The sequence below is a fragment of the Pelobates fuscus genome, chromosome 4, assembly GCF_036172605.1.
Source record: "Pelobates fuscus isolate aPelFus1 chromosome 4, aPelFus1.pri, whole genome shotgun sequence".
Taxonomy (NCBI): domain Eukaryota; kingdom Metazoa; phylum Chordata; class Amphibia; order Anura; family Pelobatidae; genus Pelobates; species Pelobates fuscus.
The window spans coordinates 232,220,629-232,240,247 of record NC_086320.1 but is presented as its reverse complement, the minus strand read 5'-3'; the positions used below and the strand labels follow the sequence as shown (position 1 = coordinate 232,240,247).

Genomic DNA, 19,619 nt, shown 5'->3' with positions numbered 1-19,619 from the left:
AATAATACTTATATCTTCATCGTAATGTAGATTGAAATAAGTACATTCTATGTGTACAGTGAAAACTGTGTTTATTGTACACTTATGTAAAATAATGCTTTCTTTATTCAGATGAAAGGATAAATAATACATGTATGTTGGGCTATTTTAGTGTGCTGTGCACTGCCACACTGTGGCCAGAGCCCATAATTAACTTTCATCCTTATACTAAATCTCATTGTGCAAACGCATCTTTGTTCTAGTAAACTTAGAATAGTGTGCTTTAGCTTCAATTAAAACTAATTTGTAATTATAAGTGGTAAATCCCTTCATTATCAATATTGCATATTAACATTTCTAATTTCAAAACCAAATGTAATCTATAAAGCCACACCCACCATATTTTAAACCCCATTAATTATTTTCTCCCTAGAGGAAAACACATTTCTTTGTCACTGCTTCTTTTGAATTGATACATGTTAGCTAAAATGAGATCCAACGACTTTTCATAAAATAAAAGAAGCTTCAAAGAAGAAAATGTTATTGCATTGTAAACATCAAACATCAAAGTTGATAGGGTTGGAGGCTCCAATGTAATTAAGAACTATGCAGAGATTAATTTATAATGTAATAACACTTTTTTGAAATCTATATATTTTAGGGGAATTTTTTTTTTTAACTGTAGTGAACATTATATGCAGACTTCATTTTGCATTATGTTGCCTTAGTGAGAAAACATTTTTATAACATTTAGAATTTTAGAATTTTCTGTAACATAGGGTTTGTTTACTTAATAAACAGGGTATTTGGCCATTTTTATTTATCTGTTTGGTCCCCAACTATATTATACTTATATTTTAAATACATAGCCTGCATCCGCCCCTTTTTTACGTAAGATGCTACCAAGGAGCTTGTCCAATCCCTAGTAAATTCCCGCATGGATTATTGTAACCCTCTCCTGATTGATCTTCCCAAAAGCCATATTGCCCCGCTACAGTCTGTAATGAATGCCGCTGCCAGACTGATTTTCCTCTCTAGTCGGTCCTCTCACACCTCACCTCTCTGCCAGTCCTTACATTGGCTTCCTGTATCCTATAGGAGTCAATTCAAAGTGCTAACCCATACATATAAAGCACTGAACAATTCTAGCCCCTCTTATATCTCTTCACAGATCCATAGGTATGCCCATCATTGTTACCTCCGCTCTGCCCTTGACCACCTCCTGACTGCTGCTCGCACCCGTACAGCCAACTCGCGCTTGCAGGGCTTCTCGCAGGCGGCTCCCTTTCTATGGAAAAGCCTGCCTACCATCATCAGACTCTCCCCTAGTCTTCAATCATTTAAGAAGTGCCTTAAAATCCATCTCTTTAGGAAAGCGTATGGCCTCCCAGAGTAACCTCTACCTTACACACCTGTCTCTTGCTCTCTCTTATAGGGCAGTGCTTTACTTCTCCTCCAGCTCTGCTTCACTCCCACCTTATTTGATTGCAATTTCCTGTCCTAATGTGTCTTATACCCCACCTCCTATAGAATGTAAGCTCGTTTGAGCAGGGTCCTCTTCAACCTATTGTTCCTGTAAGTTTTCTTTTAATTGTCCTATTTATAGTTACATCCCCCCTCTCATAATATTGTAAAGTGCTACGGAATCTGTTGGCGCTATATAAATAGCAATAATAATAATAATATTTTGCTTTGAAAGAAATGTAAAAATAGACATGTTTACCCTCCAACGGTTTGCTGCCATAGGTAGTTATATAGTATATGAGGAAGGCATAGAGTTTTTGAATAAATTTCAGCAGGCATGCTTAAGTTAAACTTAATATGAAATTAAGTGGGAGCTTGTCATTTTCAGAAATTTAGTTATTACATATCGTATATGCTATAGATTGTGATTTGTGATATGACTGACCATATATATAAATATCTTGTTTATTTGATTTGTTTTCTTTAAAATACCATTGCGACATTTTGACATTATGACCAAGCACGACATAATTTTGTCTTCTTTTTCTGTCTAGATTATTAGCGAAATGTAACAGTGATAAATACTTTATGACTCTTTAAATATGTTTATCTACATTTTGCATTATAAGTATAACTATTACAATCTCTATCAGTTCTTAAGAAAACAAAGCAAAACTGACCCTATACACCATCATTTCAGAATATATCAACCAAATCCAGCAAAGCTGTGAAATAAGTTGTTTTTGATATTGAATCAGGGGAACCATAACTCACTGCATATCCTGCTACTTACAACTCTGTCACGTAACGTTTTATGTGGATATTTTCCTGTGTGATTCACACAGTGTATGGTGCTTAGACAGCACCCGTATCTAGGTATGCAGTCTTCATAAATTGTTTGAGCATATTCCCCAATGTGACTGACAGAATTCATGTCTTATAGATAGTGTCAATATTTAGGTATGCAATCTGCACATAGTGCTTGGGTGACTCAGTTGCCTTTTAGGATAAATCCCTTAAGTATACCCATGCAATCCTGAATTATTCAATGAGCAGATGTTTGCATGCCTTTCAAGAAGCAGAGTTTCCATTATTACTGTCTACTGACATATAAAAATCTCAGTATATATATATATATATGACTCCCTTTGATACCTATGGGAATGGGCAAGCGGAAATATAGTCCATTTAGGAAGAAGCTTCATACTTACGTAATTAGCTATACATCATAATATTTTTGATTATTCCTTCTGCTTCTATTGATTGGAAAATGTTTATCTGAATTTAGAATAGTATCAAGTCATTACTAGCATATCACATTAGGTCATTTAATCCAGCTAAGCATGTGTTGCACATGGTGATATTTCTATTTCACTTCATATAAGGCCATGTCAGATGATGTGAACCATCGATGATCTATTCCCAAAGCAGAATTTACAACAGTTGTTCCGGTCCTTTAGGAGTTAGGAGTTAGTAAATATTGTTATAATGATCATTGTGTGCTGCTTTGCTTTTGTTTTAGTGTATTTCATTACAGTCATAGCGGGTTTCACGTTATCATTGGAGAAATGGCTAGGGATTTAGTGCTAAATTTGAGATATTATGGTAATCAGATTTTCTTGTGTGTGCATGTGTGTGCTATAATTTAGTTTGTATTCATTTTATTATTCATAATGTTCTTTTTTGAGAGCAGTGGTGAGATGAATATGTCATATGGATCTCAAACTAGCATGGATCTACTTAGTGGTCATCTGGGTACTCCTTCTGGTAAACAGTGTACAATACTTACAGTGTTATGCCCTAGCATTCTTGTACTAAGCGAGGTAAGAAAACTCCTCTGTAGAATTTAACTCCCTTAAATACCTCATAGTGGAATCCTCAATTATGCACTATAATCCAACTGGACATTTATTTGGAGACTAGACTAGTGTCCTTTCATGCCACTTATCCCTTTTAATGCCCTGATACAGATGTCACCAGCGCTTTGACAAAGATTCGTGTTTAGCCAGATGAAAGTCAACGAATACAGTAGTTACATTCAAGCACTCAGCTTGTAACCACTAGATTTGTAAAGGCCTTTTGGTACAATATCCCATGCCAACAAAATTCAAAACCTTGCAACAAAGATACCTGTGTGGGACATAGTGCTAATAGTTTGATAAAGACCATTGTTTCCAATTCTGAACTATTGTTATATATATACACTGCTAAAAAAAATAAAGGGAACACTTAAACAACACAATGTAACTCCAAGTCAATCACACTTCTGTGAAATCAAACTGTCCACTTAGGAAGGAACACTGAGTGACAATCAATTTCACATGCTGTTGTGCAAATGGGATAGAAAACAGGTGGAAATTATAGGCAATTAGCAAGACACCCCCAATAAAGGAGGTTCTGCAGGTGGTGACCACAGACCACTTCTCAGTTCCTATGCTTCCTGGCTGATGTTTTGGTCACTTTTGAATGCTGGTGGTGCTTTCACTCTAGTGGTAGCATGAGATGGAGTCTACAACCCACACAAGTGGCTCAGGTAGTGCAGCTCATCCAGGATGGCACATCAATGCGAGCTGTGGCAAGAATGTTTGCTGTGTCTGTCAGCGTAGTGTCCAGAGCATGGAGGCGCTACCAGGAGACAGGCCAGTATCGCTATCAGAAGATGTGGAGGAGGCCGTAGGAGGGCAACAACCCAGCAGCAGGACTACTACCTACGCCTTTGTGCAAGGAAGATCAGGAGGAGCACTGCCAGAGCCCTGCAAAATGACTTCCAGCAGGCCACAAATGTGCATGTGTCTGCTCAAACGGTCAGAAACAGACTCCATGAGGGTGGTATGAGGGCCCGACGTCCACAGGTGGGGGTTGTGCTTACAGCCCAACACCGTGCAGGATGTTTGGCATTTGCCAGAGAACACCAAGATTGGCAATTTCGCCACTGGTGCCCTGTGTTCTTCACAGATGAAAGCAGGTTCACACTGAGCACATGTGACAGACGTGACAGATTCTGGAGACACCAGGAGAACGTTCTGCTGCCTGCAACATCCTTCAGAATGAACGGTTTGGCAGTGGGTCAGAAATGGTGTGGGGAGGCATTTCTTTGGGGGGCCGCACAGCCCTCCATGTGCTCATTAGAGGTAGCCTGACTGCCATTAGGTACCGAGATGAGATCCTCAGACCCCTTGTGAGACCATATGCTGGTGCGGTTTGCCCTGGGTTCCTCCTAATGCAAGACAATGCTAGACCTCATGTGGTTGGAGTGTGTCAGCAATTCCTGCAAGACGAAGGCATTGATGCTATGGACTGGCCCGCCCATTCCCCAAACCTGAATCCAATTGAGCACATCTGGGACATCATGTCTTGCTCCATCCACCAATGTCACATTGCACCACAGACTGTCCAGGAGTTGGCAAATGCTTTAGTCCAGGTCTGGGAGGAGATCCCTCAGGAGACCATCCAACACCTCATGAGGAGCATGCACAGGCGTTGTAGGGAGGTCATACAGGCACCTGGAGGCCACACACACTCATTGTGACTTGTTTTAAGGACATAACATCAAAGTTGGATCAGCCTGTAGTGTGTTTTTCCACTTTAATTTTGAGTGTGACTCCAAATCCAGACCTCCATGGATTTAAAAATGTGATTTCCATTTTTTTTTATTTGTGTGTGATTTTTTTTTGTCAACCCATTCAACTATGTAAAGAACAAAGTATTTCAGAAGATTTAATTAATTCGGATCTAGGATGTGTTATTTTTGTGTTCCCTTTATTTTTTTGAGCAGTGTATGTGTATATATATATATATATGTGTTTTTTTAAAGATAGGACTTACAAAGAACAAAGAAGAAAGAGGTCACCCATTTATACTTGGAGAAAGGAGATTTCCTGGACAGCAGAGGAAAGGGTTCTTTACTATAAGAACAATAAAGATATACATTTAGCTGCCTAAAACGGTTGTTTTATCAAATTCTGTACAGATTTTTAAACAACTTCTGAATGTTGGATTTTTTTGAAAAATAGAATATTCAAGGAGACATTAAGTCTATATTAATAACTATATATCTATGTAAAGATTAGCAAGGGAGAAGCTATTGAATTCATCAATTTATCATGATACCGTTGCTGGTACGGTAACATATTACTATCTGTACATGTTAGGCGCACGATTTGCTTTGCATTGTACTTTTCCATGGAATGAACATTTTTGTATGATGACAATACATATTTCATAATTCAAACAATTACAAATAGACAGGGTTTTTTTTTCAGGAAAGTAATTTGAGATGTGATATGCCATGTGATATATATAGATAAACAACAAACAAGAAATGCTCATTAAAAATATGAAGCTGTGACTCAATAAATATTCCAGACTTAAATCTGCTTGTTAGTATCAGGACATGTGTATTTGTTTTCTGCAAGTAAATTGTTTATTTTCGAAACTATAGGTAAAAAAACATGGATTTAGATAGCACACAAAGAAAGCCTCACATAGAGTAAAATAATTTGTAATTTTAACAATCATGTGTCCATTGAATGCTACCCAAGTTTAAAACAAAAGAAAAAATTATCTGTCGTCAATCATTTGCTTTACAGCTTCAAGAATCACTCCAATGTTAAAAAAATATATTTGGTTTTAATGCTTGTGGTGGTCCTTATCCCATTTACATGCCTGGCGACCCACCCTCTCACCCCATGAACCTAAAAATAAACTTTACTTACCTTACAATGCAGTGATTCTTTTGCCTCTGACTGCTTTGCCAGTGGCAACTGACTCCTTTCCTCTTAGGCCAAAAATGGCGCACACGCAGCAATTGCCACAAATGTGCCAATCAGGTGCAGCAATCGCTTAATAAAATGCCTTGCACAGGCAAGCTGAAGTGCTTCACGAGACTGGACTGGAGTAGCACCATAAAATAGTTTTGCACTTGTGTAATCTAGCTATTCCTGATAAAATGTGAGAAGGGTGCTTTGAAATAATTCTACTCAGATGGACAGAATATACACATTTGAGTTAGATAGTCAGCACATACTACCCACCAGTGTCTATTGCACCTCTCACCAGTATAACTATTAGTTCAGAGATCTTCAGGATTTATCTCATAGATAGATCAATACTCCTGTGGTTTATTGTGAGAACATTCACGCATATCACCAACATTATTGTAACATAAATATCCAATATGACTGCTATCAAGTATATTCATTATAACTTTTATGGATCTAATACCTTCATCCAATCATTACCAGATGGGATTATTTTTATGGTTTGGTTCTGGCATTGCCTAAATGTGTCTGGAATTGAAATATAGACCGGGGTTTGAAAATGCTGATTTTGTCAGAATAAACCAAAAAAATGATTGTGTGCACTGCATGTTCTAAAACATGTTTTCATTATACACGTGATAAAAGTTCTAAATATGTTAAATACTACAAATTATATAATTTACTTTCCTTGCTACTCTGCATATATTAGATTGCAGTAAAATATGTGAACTTGCGTTTACAATATACATGGGAGAATGTTTCTATATCCTTGTATGTGCCGGCGTGCTGTGTGTGAAACAGTGTAAGAGTGTAAGAGTGAACTCTTTTCTGCCACATATATAGTTCATGTTTTGATCCTGATGGTGCAAATGTATTTTGTCTTATATGGTCATGAATGTAAGGTAGTAGACTTGGGCACAGTGAGAAAATTTGGTTCAACTGAACAATTTTTTCAAAAACAAAAAAAAATGTTACAGCCACATATATATTATTATAAATATTGTGTGTATATATCCCACTGTACACTGATAGGAATATGTTTCATATTAGTTTACAGATTAAGTAAGAAAAAGTAAACAACAGAGGGAAAATCAGGAGGAGCAGTGAAAAAAAATCTGTATATATATACACATATAAATAAATAAATACAGAATTCAGAATCACAAGTGAAAATCAACATGCGTGGTATTCAACATGCTTTCAGTTGCTATGTGTATTTTGCTATGTGTATTTGCAACATTTCTTTTCAGTAATTCGATTGATCAACCATGTTGTCAGACATGTCAGACAAATTCAAGTCAGACAAATTGTAGTTCAGAACCAAATGAATGGTTTCCACTTTGCCAGCATTAAGGAATAAAAAAAATGTTTTTAAGGGACATGTTACTATCTAAACATCATTTATAATGGATTTTAAAAACCTTTACAAACTTTACAAAACCTTTACAAACCTTCACTGTAGATTACATTTGTTCAGCTTGTAGAAGTTATATGATTCCCAGTTAATGCAGAGAAGAAACTTGCAGCTTTCAATAAATTGAATATATTCTTGAAATATGCTTACATGTGGTATTAGAAGTAAAAATGCTTTCAGATTAATAATATTACTTAGTTGAAAGGACTGAACAAAAATAAAACTCTTCGATAAGGACTGTAGATTGCTTTTGGTTAAACTTTTGTACTGCTTTTTTTCAAACAATTTAATCTGACTATAGTTAACTAAATATGGTCCCATTATATCTAGTCCCAACTGCCACAGCATCTAATGTGTAGACATCTGGAGAGATCATGATTACTTTGATTTATTATGTAAACATTACACATTTTGTAGAATGGAAATCCACGACAGGCCGGTCTATAATTTGGATGATTTGTTTTGGGCAACCCAACAAATTAAGCTTGTGTTTGAGATTTCCTCTTTCCAGATAATTTTGGTTCATTTTTGTGAGTTGTCAATTTAACACAGCTCACTAGTTTGTGATTCTGATAGATGTCATACCATTCAATTTGGTATGGTCTTGAAAACAAAATCAATATGATTGATGAAGTTAGAGACAAATTTAGAACATTAATCACTGTAAATATAGGAAGCAAATTATTTTTGTAGTCTCATTTCATAAGTGTTTTAATGCAGCACTATTATCAAAATGTTTGAACATAAAGTTTTATTGATTTTATTATACAAGAGATAAACATGAAGAAATAGTTGAACACATTTACAGCAAGCATATATATCTATTCAATATGGCCTGACACAACATATCCCATTAAAGCTCTTATTTTATGATGTCGTGCTTTGTTAAATGTTTGTTTCTTGTTGAAGTAAAATATTTTTAAATATTTATCAAGAAACACAATTAAATTCACTTTTGGTTGCATGAAATTAAAGCAAAATGCAATAGTCCAATATCTTTAACCAATCCAATATACATAATTGCTAACAGCATTGTCATGATTTTATCTATTTAAGAGAATGTGAAACAGAAAAGAGGTGATATTAGGTCCCATTGTCTCTGAAAATGTTCTGTTATGGAAATAAAATAGTGCTGATCTAAAGTATGAGTGATAATGATTGTTAAAACTAACTTATACAATTAAAAAGTGTGTATGATATGTATAAGCTCAAGTATATCACTTTCAAATAAACAAATAAGTTAAAGTGTGTGGATAAAACAAACAAAAAACGGTTTATAGCCTCAATATATATTTATAGCTAATTATATTCCACTTTCTTCCAATTTTCAATGTTGTTACTATATATTTACTAATCTAATTTAAGAGGTCTTCAAAAGGGCACTTACAATGTATTTTCAAATATATAAATAATATAAATAATGAAATCTTATGTTAAACAGAACACCACTATCAAATTCAGTTTTATAATTTTCCTGGCACTCCCAGGTTGTGTTTTAAGCCCATTTAATTATCAGTTCCATTATATACTATAGTCTATAGGTCATGCTACCCATGAAAAGAACAACTGATTAATATACAAGGAATTTTGGTGAGGAATGTAATGTCAAGAAGCCCATTTTATATATATATATATGATCAAGCAACTTGTAAACCTTATATGGATTAAAGACCGTCAATACTTTCAAAAAGACCAAAGAGTGCATCTTTTTTCAATATAATTATTTATGAGTGCGAGATTGCCCCAGGGCACCTCTCCTATTTACTATATGAGCAAGGGTGAGTGCCATTAACTGTGATATATATATATATATATATATATATATATATATATATATATAAATATATATATATATATATATATATATATATATATATATATATATATAAAAAAATACATAAAATAAACTGCACCCCCTGGTGTGATGGCAACATAACCACTACATTCACTGCCATTTAATGGTTATGGTGTCTAGACTGATCTTTGAAAACACCAAATTGAACAACATGACTAAAGAGGAATATTTTTAATTTTGGAAGTAATTTTTTGGCCTTATTGGGCTTCAGCTGTGCTTTTGTTTTATAAAACTGCTAAAATGTAAACATATAAATAGTGTATCTTGTTTTGGCTTTTTTCTATTAGGTTAACTAGGATATCCATTTATTTTCACTCAAGCACTTTTATGAACACTTTTATGTTTGCTATAAAGGTATTTTAAAATATGCCCATAAATCCTTTACAAATGCAGAGAACACTTGACTTGCCGATTTGCTGAATTTTTATTTGCTTAAAAAAAAGAGAGAAAATACAGTAATACAGGGAAATCAGGTTTAAATCAATTTTAGGAAGCTCTGGGAACATGGTAACTAGGTTAACAAAATTCAGTGGCACAATTTCATGTAATTTTCTGCAATATGTGCACTGGTTTTGTTTATAACATTTTATATTTTAAAACATTAATTTTTTTTATTAAATAAACCTGTTTTTGTCGTTTTTTTTTAGCTGGATCTCGAGCATCTTACACTAGCCAGCACAGTCATTTGGGCTCTGAGTTAAGGGGCTTGCAGTCACCAGAACATCACATAGACCCCATTTATGAAGACAGAGTATATCAGAAGCCACCTATGAGAAGTCTCAGCCAAAGCCAGGGTGATCCTTTACTGCCAGTTCATACCAGTTCATACCGCACTAACACAGGTAAGCAATACATGTTGTTGAAATTTAACATTCTATAACCATATTTCTCTGCAGTCACTGAAATGGTAATCAATTCAATGTGAAAGTTTGCAATTCAATGTGAAATGGACACTTTATGTTTTCAGCCTTTTGTTATTTTATCTTTTCAAATTCTTCTGCAAACATGAAGGTTTCCTTCCTTTGAGGATTCAGTTTTCATTTGTTATTTTATATATCAAAATCTATTTAAAATGTATGTAAAACAAATGCATCTTTTTAAAAAATAAAATAAGAAATTCTTGAGAATACAGGTGAGAAAAGTTAGTTTTATATTGAAATGGATCTATATATTTTTTTTATTTGCATTTGTATTATAGCCTTGTTAGACAGCTGCAGCCTACCCCAATGTGTTTTCAACTTAGTACGTGCGATTAGTTTGTAGGGATTCATAAGAATACACTAGACTTGACTTTGTTTCAGGCCACACTACAATCCATCCGAAATCGGGACAATCAAGGGATTCAAAGAAATTCTGAATAGCCACTTGACAGAATCTTGGGGTATCTTGCCGGCCCGAACATGCTCGTTTTCATTCATGATTTGATGTGATAGATTTTTTTTTTTTTCATAGTGGGGGTTTTTAAGCAGCTACTCTGGGCTGTCCAGTCAAGAGGTAGCAAAATAAAGATGAACAATTGTTATGGGATAGCCATTAAATGCTGATGAGGAGAAAAAGGGAGTAATAAAACAGCTATACTTCCAAGCAGGATTCTTCACTTTGATTTCAGATATTAAGGGATACAAACCAGGAGTGATACCGTGTGCTGGAGTATTAGATAGCCTGGGTCATTGTTGATTCTACTGTAAGGCAAGCTTTAGCTTTATGTTGTAATACTGCCATGAACAGTCAGTATACTGTTGTTAAAAGTTATTTTTCTTAGCTATTTCGAGGTAAGAAAGTAATTATTTTGGGTACTGCATTGCCGGGAAAATAAATATTTTTGCCTAGTATAGGTCAAAGGTCTACTGTGAGACTAGTTTTAGCTTTATGCTGTATCTAGCAGCTAGTACTGCCAGGAACACTAGATAAAACTTTAGTGGGAGATAGGAGATCACAAATTTAGTTATTCATCCTAATGTGAGTTTATGTTTTCAATACACAGCTGTTTAACGTTTTTGTGGTTCTTTTGTTAACTGTTTGGAGAAAAAAAAATAAGTTTGCCAGGTGTAAATCATTGATCCTATTGTGACACTAACTTACCAATGTGAATTAAAAGTTAGTTTTTTTTTTTACTTGTTTGAAGAAAGAAAACTCTAAACTTGTGCTAGTTTATACAACACACAATCATTTGTATATCTCATTTCATGTAATAAGAAAATGAAACCCGCCATCATTAATGTCACTTACTACTCCCAAGCCAAAATTGTAAGCGGTTAGGGGAAGGGTCTCTGTTCTCCCTTCCACCATCAGCATTAGTGCCATGGTTTCTGAGAGTTAGAATACCTTGGCATGATGACTGTTGACAACTCCATTACTAGTAGTAGTCAGCCTGAAAATAATGGGATTAGCAGCATGTCATCTATGTTTGATTCAACAACCATTTGTTTTTTTCCCATCCTTTTCATGCTGCATAACTTGGGCTGCCACTTTCACTGTAACTGTCATTTTGTGAGCCCCCGAAGAAGCAACTCAAGGAGAGAAATTGGTGTTTACTTTGTGGGGGTCATCAGAGCTAATCTTTAATGAGGACACACAGCAGAGCACCAAAGTACTGTCCTCAATGTCCAGTCTTGGTAGAGGTGCTGGTGAAACTGATGATGATAATTCAGCTTTCCCCACCACTGCAGACATAGAACTTTTACCTCTGGTCCAGGAGCCATTTGACTATAAGTATGTTGAGTTATTGGAATAGGAATTGATAGAGGAGAGTACAGCAGCTCAGTATTTTCTTTGGGAGCCAATGTACACTTGTCTCCTGAATCTTGTCCATCATATTCAACTCCATCTGTATCTGATGTAGAATGGTGTTATCCAGAGGAGACAGTTGATACATCATCTGCACCTGCTACCACTGGCGCAGGTTGCTCACTTACTGTAAATGCTACTACCACCACCAAAACTACCACCAATACCACCACAATCAGTATCACCTTTACTGACACTATCAGCATTTCCATCAGCATTAATCAACCATTGAGTAAGTCATTTCACTAGTGCCAGTACAAAGCAACATCTGAAAGATATCATGTATTTTGTATTACTGAGGAATAAAGTAGAACTAGCAAATACTATGGTAGGCAAAAGAGCACATAGTGATTCTGGCAGAGTTCACAACATTCCACCATTGCTACCTCCTCCACTAACACCACCATCTTTGTGTGCAGCAAGGAAGATGGTAAGGATAGTACCAATACTTGACAGAGTCATGTAGGACAGTAACAATGACACCATATTATCTGGGAAATTTAAAAAAAAGGAAAAATAAAAGTTATTTCGGCCTACTTGCTACTACCAAGGCTACTTACATCCACTTTCATTCACTTACATCAAATTCAATGTGTTTCTATGCTACTTCTAGTGCTTTGGAATTGCAAGCTTCTTCCCCCAAGAGTAATCACAGTGTGGGGCTGCAGTTAAGTTAACCCTACATTGGTTATGGCAGGTCTATTTTTTTTAACTCTTTGTAGAAAAATAAAAGTAGAAAAATAACATTTTAATAACTCCAACTCCCCCTTTTTCATATGCCTTTAATTGTGGTTCTACAGAGTATTATTATTATTATTATTATTATTATCATCGCCATTTATATAGCGCCAGCAGATTCTGTAGCGCTTTACAATATTATGAAAGGGGGGATTTAACTAGAAATAGGACAATTCCAAGAAAACATACAGGAAAGATAGGTTGAAGAGGACCCTGCTCAAACGAGCTTACAGTCTATAGGAGGTGGGGTATAAAACACATGAGGACAGGAAATATCATTCAAATAAGGTTGGAGTGAAGCAGAGCTGGAGGAGAGAGTAAAGCACTGCCCTATAGGAGAGAGCAAGAGACAGGCATGTGAGGTACAGGGCACTGTTACTTAACAGGGCACTTCTTATTTTTCTTTTTTATTTATTTTTTTAGCACTTCTTATTCTTAGGAAAAAGTGATTGACACTGGGTAAGTGACCACCTACATACATCTTCCAACAAGAACAGCAAAGCTTCCCCACATACCCAGTCTGTAGCGAGAAAGAGACTGTCCTTCAGTGTGGGAAAAAAACACAATGCCCATTTAGCTTATGCCCACATCTGCGGAGGTAGCAGGCATGGTCATACTGCAAGCCAGGCAGTGCTTAAAAGCTCTACATTGAACGCCATTTGAACAAAGAGGGAGCTGAAGCAGGAGTAATTTAATTTCAAAACAGGGGACTTAAAAAAAATTAAAGGAAAAAGCCAGCAGGAAAGTTTTATTTATTTGTTTATTTTAAATCCCTTTTTTTGTCAAATAAATGACTCATGCTACCACTGGGAAACAGTGGAATGACTCCTGCTCACAATTTTTCATTAAAACTAGGTAGCAAACAGTAAAAGATTACTACAATCATTCTAAAAAGTTCTCTCACTTCCTTTTTTTTTTTTTAATCCAGATATATAATAATGTGGCAACTCATAATTGACATTACAAAAAAATTATAGCATTGCTTAGTCAATAGGCCAGGCAATATTGTTGCATTTTTGCATGTCAGCAGTCACAGTCATAACAGCTAGCGTCCTGTTTGTTCCTGCTGCTGTGGCTGTCTGAATGGCTTTACATATATTCAACTGAAATGAACAGCGACATGAAGTCAATTATTTTTTATGACAATCTTTATCTAGAGATTTCTCCATTTATAAAAGTAAGAAACAGTCAGTTAGTTAATATTGCAGCATGATGCTAATGAGATTCACCACAGGTTTACTATCTACAATTGATAACAATGTCTCCCACATCAGTACAGTACATAATCCCTCTCCTGATCAGTACATTATAATAAGTGTTGTGAACTAAATAAGATAGAAGTATTATGAGTAGTCAGTATAGGTAGGGCTGAGAAGCCATTGTCCTCAGGACCAGTGCAAGGATTTTTGACTACACAGGCAAAGATGCATTTTCCATTGAAGCACCTCTCTTCATCTGTATTATGCAATTCCTGTTCTCTTTTCTGGGATAAAGTCACCTTCTGTGTGAATATTATTATAAGTGACCTAAAGTAAATTCTGTTAACCTGAATTATTTTTTTTCTGCTAAAATTCTGTACAAGTCTAGAATACACCATGCTGTCTCCTTAGACAATTTGCCTTTAAATTAAAAGCTGCCGTGCAAATTTGGAGGTTTGTCTTAATGTTGGAAGGTGAGCTTATACTTTAATGGTGGTTGTGACGGAGCTCTTATACTCCAACCGAGTACCTCTGCCCAATCCGCTTCCTAGCCGCTTGACGGGACCGGAATGCTTCCGCCCCAGTCACCAAAGCTTGACAGGGGTCCTTCTGGAGCTTTTCCATCTGACCAGGCAGCTCTCCTTCCAGGCAGGTATTGTGCCCTCTGCCTATACCTCTGCAGCACTCTCGTTCCTATGCTACTGCAGCTCTTCTTCCAGGCAGGTATTCAGAACACTGCCTATAATGTGATTATAGCTGTTGCCTTTACAAAAGCAAATGCGGCTCTCAGGGCTAGCTCTTTTGATTTATCCTAGGGCTAGATGGATCATACACCCAGCCAACAGGTCCGAAGACTCTGTCACAACAGGTGGCCCTGTTCAGGCTCCACAGCCAAATCCACCTACTTGGTAACAAACATCAGCAGGACAGGACAGCACACAACACATATAACAACAATACACACATATATTTGGCTTAGGACGGATAAGCCAAATGGCAACTGATTTAGGCAAACTAGGAAAATGGTCAGAGTTGTGGCAGCTGACATTTAATGTGGATAAGTGCAAGATAATGCATGCAAGGGCAGAGTACAGAATATTTGATAGTGTCCTAACCTCAACATCTGAGGAAAGAGATTTCGGGGTAATTATTTCAGATGACTTAAAGGTAGGCAGACAATGTAACAGAGCACCAGGAAATGCTAGCAGTATGCTTGGTTGTATAGAGAGAGGTATTAGTAGTAGAAAGAGGGAAGTGCTCATGCCTGGTACTGGTGAGACCTCACTTGGAGGATTGTACACAATACTAGAGACCGTATCTCCAGAAGGATATTGATAATTTAGAGAGAGTTCAGAGAAGGGCTACTAAACTGGTTCATGGATTGCAGGATAAAACTTACAAGGAAGGGTTGGAGGAACTTAACATGTCAGCTTGGAGGAAAGACGAGACAGGGGGGTATGATAGAAACATTTAAATACATAAAGGGAATCAACACAGTAAAGGAGGAGACTATATTTAAATGAAGAAAAACTACCACAACAAAAGGACATAAATTCGTCTTAAATTAGAGGGACAAAGTTTAAAAATAATATCAGGAAGTATTACTTTACTGAGAGGGTAGTGGGTGCATGGAATAGCCTTCCAGCTGAAATGGTAGAGATTAACACAGTGAAGGAGTTTAAGCATACATGGGGTAGGCATAAGGCTATCCTAGCTATAAGATAAGCCCGGGGACTAATGAAAGTATTAAGAAAGTTGGGCAGACTAGATGGGCCGAATGGTTCTTATCTGCCGTCACATACTATGTTTCTATGTTTCTATAATGGGTACAAGGTAACTAAAGCATAAGAATAGTCCAGGACCTTCCTAAATAGTCTGTCTGAAGCTCCAGATGATGGTAACTAGCAGGTGATAGTAAAAAAAAAACCTGTTACCTAAATGTATACTGGGATGTGGAATACTGTGTATGTAACTATTTTTCTTTCCTTTTTTTTTTGTTTGGTTTAGTTTAGTTTAAATAATTAACATATATATCCTTGCATAAATATCATTGCAAGGGCGCTGTCTTGAAGTTATACTTGATTCCGACCTCACATTTGAGCCTCACATCCAGTCTGTTACCAAATCCTATATATTCCACCTTAAAAACACTTTCTTAAGCAAGATGCTACTCTAGTAATCTCTGGCATGGATTATTGTAACTCTCTACTTCCCAAGTTGTATTGCCCCACTACAGTCTGTAATTAATGCTGCAGCTAGACTGATTTTCCTATCCTGTCGCTCCTCTAACACCTCTCCCCCATGTCAGTCCACACATATAAAGCACTGACTAATTCTAGCCCCTCCTATTTTTCTTCACTGATCCGCAGGTATGCCCCTTCTCGGTCTTTCTGCTCTGCCCGTGACCTTCTCCTGTTCGCTGCTTGAACCCATACAGCCAACTCATGCTTGCAGGACTTCTTGTGGGTGGCTCCTTTCCTTTGGAATAGCCTGCTATGATAGTCAAGCTCTCCTCTAGTCTCCCAACATTTAAAAAGTGCCTCAAATCTTTAGGAAAGCTTATGGCCTCCCAGACTAACCTCTAGCTCACATACCTGTCGCTTGCTCTCTCCTAAAGGGCAGCATTCTATTCTCTCCTCCAGCTCTGCTTCACTCCACCGTATTTGATTGCTACCTCCTGTCCTGTTGGGTTTTATATCCCACCTGCTATAGACTAAGCTTGCTTGCGCAGGGCCCTCTTTAACCTATTGTTCCTGTAAGTATTTGTAATTATCTCATTTATTGTTAAATCTCCTCCAATGATAATATTGTAAAGCGCTACGGAATATGCTGGTTCTATATAAATACCAGTAATAATAATAATAATAATGATAATAATAATAATAATAATATATACTTTCTGTTCTTGAAATATCTAATTTTCATGACTGCAATGATCTTCAGATTTAAGTTAAATACAAAAAATTGAATTAGCGACTAGTACATGACTTGTTAACAAGGGTGCTGCTGAAATAAACATCTATTTAAGTACACAGGGATCAATGCACATATCTCAAGTCTTTTAAGGTCAGCAGAAATCACCTTGGGTATAGATATTGTATAAATCAAAGCCATTTCATCAATACCCCTAGTAAATAATGCATGTTCTGGGTAGTACATCTCACATTCAGATTTTTTCTAGATGCATTGTGCTCTCTGATAAAACTCTTTGCTTAATGCAACCATTTTATCACATGCTGATGTCCCACGTTAAGTGTACTTTAAACATACTTTCCAACATTTTAAACTGAAAAAGAGGGACAATTACATTTTAATGTTTGAGTGGTAACTGTCACCTCAACACTTTTTTTTTCATATAATGACCCTATAAGCAAGTTTTGAAAGGAAATCGATTCTCTGTTAAATTAAGTATATGTAAAAAAAAATCTCTTACCAGCCCCCCTCTCTGTCTCCTACCTGCCCCCTTCCTTGTCACTTATCTCCCACCCCTCTGACTCTTACCTGTCCCCGTCCCCCCTCTGACTCTTACTTGTGTCCAGGGAAGGGGGACACACTACATCCCCTGGTGGTCCAAAGGCACAGCATAGGTCCCTGGTGGTCCATTGGAACAGCATAGGTCCCTGGTGGTCCAGTGGCACTGCATAGGAGCCCAGGAGTGTCCACCTTTCATCCTCCTCTAGCAGCAGCAGGTCCTCTGCTCTCGCAGATCACGAGAACAGAGGACATGCTGCTGCTGAATTTGAAACGAGAGAGGAGACCCCTGTCAAAGTGCACCCTGGGCACCCCCTAGTCTCTCATTAAAGTGTGCTGATGAGGGGATCTTTAATCTGCCCACTGGCCTGTGATGGCACATAGCAAGGCTGGCGCTTCAATTGTGCCATCCAAATCTCCGCTGTCAGCCCTGGTCCATAGTCATCGTGGCACACAGGGCAATTGCAAGGCTTGCCTGATGGCCAGTCCCAGTCTGCCTCCAACCATCTTTGTTGTTTGAAAACCTATATACAGTCTATTGTTTTCCCTACACACTCTATGCACATTGCAGTGTCATCATCAGACTGACTGACTGTCAAATTCAAACATGTCTGACCCAAGGTGCATTGATATAGCCGAAGGATCCTTTTATATACTAAAGGTAGGAATGAGATTTAAATTTTTTTTTACATATACTTAATTTAACAGTGAATTGATTTCCTTTCAAAACTTGCTGATAGGGTCATTATATGAAAACAATAGTTGAGTTGACAGTTACTATAGGCACCCAGACCACTATAGGCACCCAGACCACTTCAGCTTAATGAGGTGGTCTGGGCGCCAGGTCCATCTAGGTTTAACCCTTTTTTATATAAACATAGCAGTTTCAAAGAAACTGCTATGTTTATAATAGGGTTAATCCAGCCTCTAGTGGCTGTCTCACTGACAGCCGCTAGAGGGCTTCCGCGCTTCTCACTGTGAAAATCACAGTGAGAAGACGCCAGCGTCCATAGGAAAGCATTGTGAATGCTTTCCTATGGACTGGCTGAATGCGCGCACGGCTCTTGCCGCACATGCGCATTCAGCCAAAGAGGAGGAGAGGAGGCGGAGAGGAGGAGGAGAGCTCTCCGACCGGCGCTGGAGAAAGAGGTAAGTTTAACCCCTTCCTCTACATCCAGCCCGGCGGGAGGGGGACCCTGAGGGTGGGGGCAACCTCAGGGCACTATAGTGCCAGGAAAACGAGTATGTTTTCCTGGCACTATAGTGGTCCTTTAACCCCTTAAGGATCAAACTTCTGGAATAAAAGGGAATCATGACATGTCACACATGTCATGTGTCCTTAAGGGGTTAAAGAGCTCTATTCGGTGCTCAACTTGAGATCTGCAACCAGCTCATAAATCAGCCTGTGGTCACCCTAACTGACAGAGGGGATCCCCATGTATCAATTGAGAAGGGATTTTAAATGGATGTAGAATAACTCAATTTGAGAGCCACATACAGCACACATGTTAGTCTAGGGATACTAAAATTGGCCCCATCAGACAGAGAAGAATGTAGAGCTCAGATGGCACCCCGGGTATCTATTGATATCTGAGTCTCCTTTACCCCTGCTCACACTGCATTGCAGTTAATTAGGATTTAAATCCACATTTAAAGATCTGTGTATAGCACTCACTTTGAGCACTGCATATGAAGATATGGCAATCAGCGGACCTCCAAGTATTGATTACTACCTGGGACTTTTTGGCATAAACCGAGATTTAATCCTGCTCATGCCAGCATGTTAGGATATGTCAACATGCCCTAATGGCTTTAAAGCCCAGGATAGTTAGGACATACTCATGGGCGTCCGCAGACATTTTTCCACAGGGGGCATAATTATAATGACATCTATGCTTTGACAGTGTCATGAAGGGGAGGGGCATAGTGATTATCACATAAAGCCAGGTTGA

General features: G+C 37.4%; 1 protein-coding gene across 8 annotated transcripts in view; it reads left to right on the top strand.

Annotated features, from left to right (window-relative positions):
• Positions 1-19,619, top strand: part of CTNND2 (catenin delta 2) — a 1,082,982-nt gene that overhangs the window by 669,475 nt on the left and 393,888 nt on the right. For all 8 annotated transcript variants that reach the window (XM_063451948.1, XM_063451945.1, XM_063451947.1 and 5 more), the window contains exon 8: positions 10,120-10,314. In XM_063451948.1, coding sequence (XP_063308018.1) covers positions 10,120-10,314 — 195 coding nt within the window. The remainder of the gene's footprint in view (positions 1-10,119; positions 10,315-19,619) is intronic.